Genomic DNA, 8,836 nt, shown 5'->3' with positions numbered 1-8,836 from the left:
CTCTCTCTCTCCTCTCTCTCTCTCTCTCTCTCTCTCTCTCTCTCTCTCTCTCTCTCTCTCTCTCTCTCTTTCGAGTCGAAACTCTTGCGACTTAGATTGCGACTCTCCCCGTCGCGCAATTCGGGGGAAATTGGAGAAACATCGACGGTCGCAAGATGGCCAAAGGTGATCTATCTATTTCTCTACGGCTCTCCCTCCCTCTTTCCCGATCGAGCCGAGAGGAACGGCCGGCCGCGCGCACCGCGCACAGGGGGAGAGGGCACGTTGCGCGGAACGCTCGTCCCGTTTCGCGGAGTCCGCGGCGAGCCGCGCGCGCGGGACGGAGGTGCGAACGGCACGCGACCCGACGCACGCATCGCGCGTGAACCTGTCGGCGTCTCCCTCTCGCGCGACGTCGGCCGTCTCCGTCGCGGCGGCGGCGGCGGCGGCGGTGGCGGCGGTGGCGGCGACCGCGACGAGGAGAGCGGAAAAGAAACGGGTGAACGCTCCGACGGGCGCGGAGGATGGGGGGCCTTTCGAAATGGGACGGGAATCGGATGACGGCGTGGCAGCAGCCGCCTGGCCGCCCGCCTCGGTGACAGCGGCTCTTTGTATATCCAATACTTTGTAGAGGATCGCCTGCCGCCGCGCACGTTTGCGGTTCCTAGACGACGAGCGTTTACACTCTTTCTCTCTCTCTTTCTCTCTTTCTCTCGCGATCGGAGGGGCGGGGAGGGGAGGGATGGGAAAGAAATCCGCGCGGAGTCCTCGGCGTCCCCGCCGAGAGGATTAAGACGCCGACGGCTCCGCGAGTCATCTCCGTCGCGCGACGATCGAGGGGATGTAATCTCGACGGGACGAGATCGATGCCCCGTGCGACGGCATTCGGTAATAACGCGAGGGATGAAGCACCGCGTATAATAGACGTACGTGCAATATCGCCACGAGGGGCGGGGGGGCGGGGAGGGCGCGAGGTGATCGCGCGAACCATTATTCGATGGCGGTTACGTAACTCTCGTCTTTGCTCGAAACACTTCGGGTGTGGAGGTGGGCCGCCGCCGCCGCCGCCGCCGTCACCGCCGCGCCTCCACGGCCGAAGCGTTCTCGAAGCGTTCGCCTCTTCACGCCGCACGGAATTCCGGAAAAGCGTAATCGATCGTTGCCGCGCGAGCGCGCGGCCGCGCCGCGCCGCGCCGCGCCGCTCCTGGTCGCATCGCGGCCTCACGATTTATGTCTGGTCTCGCGTGCACACGACCGCGCGCCTGCACGGTGCATCGACCCATCTCTCGCTCTTACGCCTCGCGTATACGCGCGTATTGCGCGCGTGGCGAGGTGCGCCGCGAAGGATTAGCCGCCTGGCTGGCGTCCTCTTCCTTCTTCCTCCCAGAACGCGCCCGCGAGCGATAATTGCTCGGGGAAGATTAGCGGGCTGTTTATGACGGTGCTGCGGGGATCGCGGGGAGGACCGTGGATATGTTCCTCGCGTCGTCGCCGGCCGTCCAGTCGCGGAAATCGCGAGACTCGCGAGTCCACGTTAACCCTTTTCGGATAATGGAATACATAATTGATTAGCAAACTTGAGGATACGCTCGGAAGATCGAGCCGATTTATTTGAGGCTTTATCGGCGCTAATTAAAACACTGTGGAAGAAACGTAATCACAGCTTCTGCGAATCCTTTCGTTTGTTGTTCGCTCTTTTTGGATAATAGAATACATAATTGATTAGCAAACTTGGATACGCTGGAAAGATCAAGCCGATTTATTTGAGGCTTTATCGGCGCTAATTAAAACACTGTGGAAGAAACGTATTCTCAGCTTCTTCGTATCTTTTCGTTTGTTGTTCGCTCGTTTTGGATAATAGAATACAATTGATTGGCAAACTTGGATACGCTCGACAGATCGAGCCGATTTACTTGCGGCTTTATCGGCGCTAATTAAAACACTGTGAAAAAGGTATTCTCAGCCGCCTCTTATCTTTTCCGCCTCTTTCGTTTGTTGTTCGCCATGTATACGCATCTCGCAGCAAAACAGGAGAAGCCACAGCTCACAATCAGATTTGAACCCTAAGACCCGGTTTCACCAACGTCGCTTAACTTTAATCTTACAAGTTTATTTCATCCTTTGCCTCTTTCTAAAGGAACAGTGGAAAGAGACAATGGATGAATTAAGCTAAGCTTAAAGTTGGTAAAAGCAGACTTAGGAAACTTAATGTTGAACATTTCTCGATCGCTACATCTATAAGTGACGTCAAAGCTATAATAATTCGCGTTTGTCGAAAAAAGTTATACGCTAGTCGCAGAAAAATTCGCTCGCAACGCTGGCGTCGAAAGTTACTTCGCTCGCGACAGTAAATTTGCCGCTTCTTGGAATAACTCGTCGAGCAAAATCGCGTTTTGCTAGCAGAGCGCGAAATCATCGCGAGAGCCCGATCTGTTCGGTTTGCGGAATAATTTCCTGTTAATATGGGATGCTACGCGATTGTCTATTCAATCGCTCTTCGTCCCTCTCCTCTATTTACCTTATAAAAAGACAAATTGGCTAAATAAGTGAATAAAGAAACGCGCAAAATCTATCTTCTTGAACTGATCGTTTTGGATCCGTCACAAAACTCACTAGCTTTTAATTAAGAAAGAAACCAGTTTTTACTCTCCCTCAACATTCCTTGACTTTACTTCTATAACGTAATGCAGTTCCTTTCCAAAATCTGGATTTTTAAATATCTTCGATAATATATTTTTACAATAGACGGCATTGCACGAATCTATTCGGCTTTAGCGAGTTCCAACAGCCTACGGAGGGTGATATTACATTTATTATATGACACATTTTTTAAGCGTATCGATTGGCTGCGGAATAGACCGTTTTTGGAGACTCGACACTTTTCTATCCTGCAGCCGATCGAGTGGCTTGAAAAATTTATCGCGCGACAATTGTACTAGTACCCTAGGAATATATGTAATTCAAGGAGGACCAGGCAATGCAACTTGACAACGATCACGTCATTTTTAATAGATACAATTGGACAAATGAATTCATACGAGTTTAATAAATGAAATCCTTTATCCCGCTCGTATTTTAGCTTCGTCCTGAAATTTTAACATTACATCAATATTAATGCCGCGCACAAAAGTTACATCGTCGAGTAGGAAATTGCAGGATTGACACGCTGTTAGTGTTGGCTGGCGTTCGCTGGGCCATGGCTCCTGGCTATACGAGGAGAAACTGGGCCCGTCGACCGCTTTGAAGCGCGCTTATCGCTCCCGCCCGATAAGGGGACCAAAGTTTTTCGTAATCTCGCCGACCGATTTACATTCCTCCCCGATTCATCATCGGCGCCCGTGGGAGACGTAGCAAGCGCTCTCCGATTTTCCCGAGCGAGCCACGCTTTCTCTCGTTCTAATCGACGGGACGCGCCGCGAATTGGAGCGCGTGCCTTGTCGACTCGCTCCGGCCGACGATCGAGACCCCCTGCTCGCTTCGTCGAAACGGGAGATTTCGTTCTCCGGGAACAACCGGAGAAGGTTTCTCGGGTGTCCTCGGTCATCGGACGCGTTTCGCGCGAAACAGCTGAGAAGAAAGCGGACCCTTCGCCGCTAATTGCTGCATTCCCCGGACTTTTGTTTCGTCCGCACGTCACGACGACTGGTCTCGGCCGCTTCCGCGGATATTCCGCGAGTCCCAAACGTGTTTCGGGTGTGCGAATTAGTGCTCCAGGGCGACTAGCATAATGAAATCAATATTACAGATACATCGCACCGTGTCATTACTGCAATGTTACATTGTAATATATCTGAGGGAGGACATTTCAATGTCGCTTCAAGCTTGCATTGGAATGGACTCCGATCGGAATTATTTCGTTTCCCCTAGGAAACACAATAGAAATCTAGTGAGAAATGATTCGTCGATTGATGTCGAACGTCGATCGATGTCGTTTCTTCCTAGGATTTCTATTGTGTTCTCTAGGGAAAACGAAATAATTTCGATCGGAATCCATTCCGAGCATTTCCACGACAGGTACCCTGGTACCCTCTCAATTGTCGCCGTTTTTCGATTAATCGCCACCCATACAGCAAGCATCTAAAAGACGTCTTTAAGACATCTTATCTAAAAGACGACTCAAAGACGTCTTAAAGATGTCTTTTAGACATGCCTGCTGTACGGGCAATTTTCAATCGGAAGTAAAAAAGACAGGATCGAATACGACAGATCTGTCATTCTAGAAGGCATTCGCGATTCGAGGTCGCGAGGTATATCGCCCTCGTGGCGTGCCTTTCGCAAGGGAAGCTCTCGAGACGACAGTTTCCGGCGCGGCGTCTTCGTCTTCCAGCCTTTAATTAGAAGACGCCTCGACCTTCGCTCGTCGATCGAGATTCGATCCTTTACGCTGCCGCGACGCTCTCGTGGAGACGTCCAGCCGACCGTGGCACACACGACAACGTAATCGCCGCGTCTACGCCGCGGATCGAGGAGGCAGGATCGAAGCCTCGCGCGCCCGAGCTCGGTTTAAGCGCGTTCCTAGAGGATTGCTGCCACGGGCCGAGATGAACGTCCGACCAGCTCTTTCTCGTTAGGGATCCCCTAGGCAGGGATCGGCATAACCGACGCCATTTGTTTCAAACGCGGAGGCGTAACCCATGCTGCTTCAAAAGCTTCTTCTTTCTCTGCCTTTAAAAGAAAGTAGCATCGGACTAGCTCTATCCGTAGACTTGTTTTCTGTTGCTACACTGGAATGAATTAGAGTGGGACAAGTATATTTTTTCTCATTCTAGCCTACTGCACTAGTTCACCTGTGCGGCAATAGCAAACGAGCCTTTTAGCTTCTCTCTCCCTCTGTTTCCAGGTTTGAAACGGGTGGCCGGCGGTCAATAGAAAACGTAACCGATTGTGCCGATCTCTTCCCAGAGGATGCCTAATTCTCGTGACACACCCCGGTCGCTCTCCTCTCTCCCGCTTTGCATCGGAGGATGCTTCGGGGTCGACATGGGACTTCTCGCATTTCCAAATGCCCCCAAAACTCGCCGAGATCCAGTATTCTTGCTACTTGTCGCGCGACAAGTTTTTCGAGCATATTGATTGACTGCGGGAGTAGAGGACCTTTCGAAGACTCCCCAGATATAGCACGGAGGGTCTAAAAAGAATTCATCTCGAGTCCCCGAATTAGCAAATAAATTCCTCTTCCATATCTGTTTTTCTGCTACCGATTTTGAGCTTTTTTTTTTAGAAAAAAAAATCGCGCCGGAGACGAATTTCCTTGGCGTGCACTTTCAGATTGCGCTGGATGCATAAGGAATTTTATAAAGTATAGTCCTTTTTTGAATGAACAATCTGTGCTATTTTTGGAGAACTCGAGAACTTTTCTACGCTATAACCAATCAACGCTTGACAAATTTGCCGTGCGAACGGAACAGTGCCCTAAATTCCTGAGCTATCAAGTAGCCGTGTTTACTGTTCGATTCGTATAATGCTTTAATCGATTAACAATAAGACAAGGACAGGGGGGGGGGCGCGGCGAGCGGCCTGGGAGCTTTGAATAATTCAGATGCAAATAGCAAACGGAGTGTCATTATTCGTCGTGGGGGAACGAAGTCGGGTGTCTCCTCGCAAGTTGCCGAAAGAGAATTTGTATCCTTGGGTGCCGAGGATCTCTCGGCTCGGGGGAGGATCGCCATCGCGTCGTCGCGTCGATAAAACAGCGAGCAGGCAGCGGGCGAGCTGAAGAACGTTGCCGTGCCGCCACCTAGCGGGAACGGGGCGTACGTGAGAGACCGCTCGGATATTTGTTTGTCAACGGGTCCGGTTCCCTGCGACTGCACCCTGGTATACCTTCTGCACTCGGGAAAAGCACGTGATTAGAGGCGTGCAAGAACAATGGGGGAAGATGACGAGGGGAAAAAAAAAAGCTTAGCTACGGAGAACAAGCCTATTGACATCTCTCCGAGTTGACGTTACTCGCAAGGGGGAGAATTGATTCGCACAATCCTTCGCGCTCAGCGAATCGAGTTTATTTAACACTGCGAACACGCAGATACACTCACATTGAGGGAAAGAGAGGAATTAAATATAAAATCTAGACATATTATGTATGCTATTCCACGACGTCTGCGGTAAGATTTAAGAGAATGGCCAATCGATTGCGATTGGCCAACTTCTTAAATCGTGTGTCTCGATACGTTGTCCATTTCTACCGATTAATCTCGGTTTATCGCTTTAACTTCTTATCCCTTTCCAATTTTTGGAACCAGAAGAGCAAACAAGACAAACCCGCATTGGTAGAAATGAACTTGAATCTAAAGTTGACATTCACTTGGAACGGTCGAGAATGCGCGCGAACTTGCCGAGATTCCTACTCCGATTGCGTCTATGGCAATTTCATCTATTTGGTCTGGTCAATCAACTGCAATCTCGTCGAGCAAAACACGTTCGCGCGACGCCGAGAGGCTCGCCCGAGAATGGAGAGAGAAGTCGCTTCGTAAATAATTAGAGAATAAAAGTATCCATATATTATTCGTGTACATGACGACGATCGGACTGAACGTGCACTCACACTCCCTTTCTCGCCGTTGGATTAATATAAACAATAATAAAACTTTATTTGTCACAATCAGTACTATCTAGCCATGATAAGTTATATACACCATTGTTTCTTCGATCAGCTAAGACGACGCGTGGTATATAATAAATAATTTTCTTCTTGCCACCTTTAAATGCCAACAAGACGTAAAATACAACGTGACTTACACCGACGGAACTTTAAATTATGTAGGAAGTGCATGCAAACATTTCACGTGTATGTAGAAATATATATATATATATATAATGTATATATATGTATATAACGTAACTCTAATATTAACCTTTATTCATAAACTTATTCTCTCAGGTATAACTATTTACCAAAACCATATTTTACTGGTGAATAAACCGTTGGACAGCATTAACAAATCGATGCGCCGCGGCGCCGAGGGACGACGCCGCGCGGAAGTACGCGAATGTGACGTCCTATTGTGCCCTTGCAACGAAATTTTACAATGCCAAAATGCACGACACGAGTTCCGTTAAGTTTATTCGTGTGTAAAGTATTAGTAACGCACGCGTCACGCTCGGCTTTCGGTTTCAGCAATTAAAACTTTTACACGGAAAAAAAACAAAATGCAATCTGCCCGATCGAGAGACCATCGAATCGGTGTGTACCCCCTTTCTCCATCATTTTCAATCACACGTCCGATACGATTTGCGTATTAAAAGTGTAGATGTAAACTTCGCGTTTAGCGCATTGGCGGAATCAACGAGCGCCAATCGGATCGTTTGCAGGCGCGTTGTTCCAGAGCGTACAGTCTCTCCCGCGGTCGCACGGGCGCGAGTGGACTCGCACTCCACACGGTAGACTTAAAACTAAACTCCAAATGCATGCTCGGTTTCATCGTAACGCCCGCGTGCTCGTCGTGGGTACGCAGAAATACGACCGGCCGTACCGTCGCCGTGCGCGTCGCACAGCGGTATACACAGGTAATTGAACGGGAATCTACAATTGGAATATATACGTTGTTGTAGCCGCCACCGATCCGGCTCTCGGCGTTTTGCTGTAGAAAATCTTTTGTACATATGTAAAAACATTAAAAGACACGGGCGGCCCGCGACGCCGACCGGTGTGAGTCGGGCGCCCAAACAAAGTCTTCATTGTGTGTGAACCGCCGGGCTCTTCTCCGGCAATGTTATTTTATGTAACTTCCAACGCGATTAAAAGCCGGCGTTTCGCCTCTTTATCCGATTATCGTTACGAAGTAATAAAACATTCGGCCGAACGTCCAGAAATATATTCATGAGCGACAATTTCAAGGATTTCTGTAACAACAGCGTGTGCGTGGCGGTCTCCTGAAACGGTTCTGCCTCCAATGTAAGACCATGCGGTCATTCGCTCTTCGACTTCCCGGCGCTCTCGCTATGATCCGCTTTTTTCTCTGTGTCGCAGCTCTCCGACTTGGCCTCGGTCTCCTGCTGGCTACCCTCGTCCTCCTCGTCCGAGTAGTTTGTCGGTGCCTCGCCGGGCTTCAGCAACTTCCCCACGTAATCGTATCTCTCTGCAATAAAAGAGGAATAGGAACAGGCGTGTTTAAGCGACCCTTCTTGGACAATTCGCGCGTCTTGATATTTATTTAAAATTACCACATTGCAGTCAAAGGCTAAGGCGGATGTGTGCGGCAAAGAAATGCCTTGAACCATGCTCCCGTGCATTAATTATTCATGAGACTCGGGGCTTCTGTGCGTTAACTTAGAAATAGGACTTGTTATCGCACGCCGGCGCGAGGAATGCCACACGTTCGAGGAGAACATCGTGTTTGGGCAGAGTTTAAAAATCCATCTGGTCTGTATCTTATCGGCGAGACGCTGCGTCCTTTCGCCGGGACGCCCGACGCGGCGTAGAGGCAGCGTCTCGAGGGAAACGCTCTGAACGTTATCGTCGCGATAAGAAACGCCTCCCGACCGTTTCTTATGCAAATTACATTAGCGTGGCCCGCTTTATCATAATCTCCCTTTCTCGTCCGTTGGGAGAATCGCGCGCGGAGCAATTGGAGCCTCACCTTTGAATTGCTCTTCCCACTCCTTGATGGAATTCATCTCCGTGGTGTTCAGGTCGCTCAGATCGTCGTACTTGTCCGTCGCGGCGTCCACGGCGAACCTCGCGAGCGCCCTGCTGGCATCCCGGCCGCCGAACGCCTCGTAGGGCCCACCTGTGCAACAGGTACATCAGTCATGAGGTTCTCAGGGGGGGAGGGGGGGGATCTTTGCGTCGAGTTAAAGAGAAGCGAGAGAGGACCGGAGCGTTTCTTCGTACGAGCTGACTCAGCCGCGATCGTCG

The 8,836-nt window shown here is 50.1% G+C and overlaps 1 protein-coding gene across 1 annotated transcript in view; it reads right to left on the bottom strand.

Annotated features, from left to right (window-relative positions):
- Positions 1-5,966: 5,966 nt before the first annotated feature.
- Positions 5,967-8,836, bottom strand: part of LOC105568741 (membrane-associated progesterone receptor component 1) — a 4,900-nt gene continuing 2,030 nt past the window's right edge. Inside the window, exons 2-3 of the mRNA XM_012024622.1 lie at positions 8,559-8,708; positions 5,967-8,057 (exon numbers count right to left, since the gene is read on the bottom strand). Coding sequence (XP_011880012.1) covers positions 7,888-8,057; positions 8,559-8,708 — 320 coding nt within the window. The 3' untranslated portion in view covers positions 5,967-7,887. The remainder of the gene's footprint in view (positions 8,058-8,558; positions 8,709-8,836) is intronic.

Source organism: Vollenhovia emeryi, unplaced genomic scaffold, assembly GCF_000949405.1.
Source record: "Vollenhovia emeryi isolate VEMERY1.0 unplaced genomic scaffold, V.emery_V1.0 DF939127.1, whole genome shotgun sequence".
Classification (NCBI taxonomy): Eukaryota; Metazoa; Arthropoda; class Insecta; order Hymenoptera; family Formicidae; genus Vollenhovia; species Vollenhovia emeryi.
This window is presented reverse-complemented; position numbering and strand designations above follow the sequence as displayed.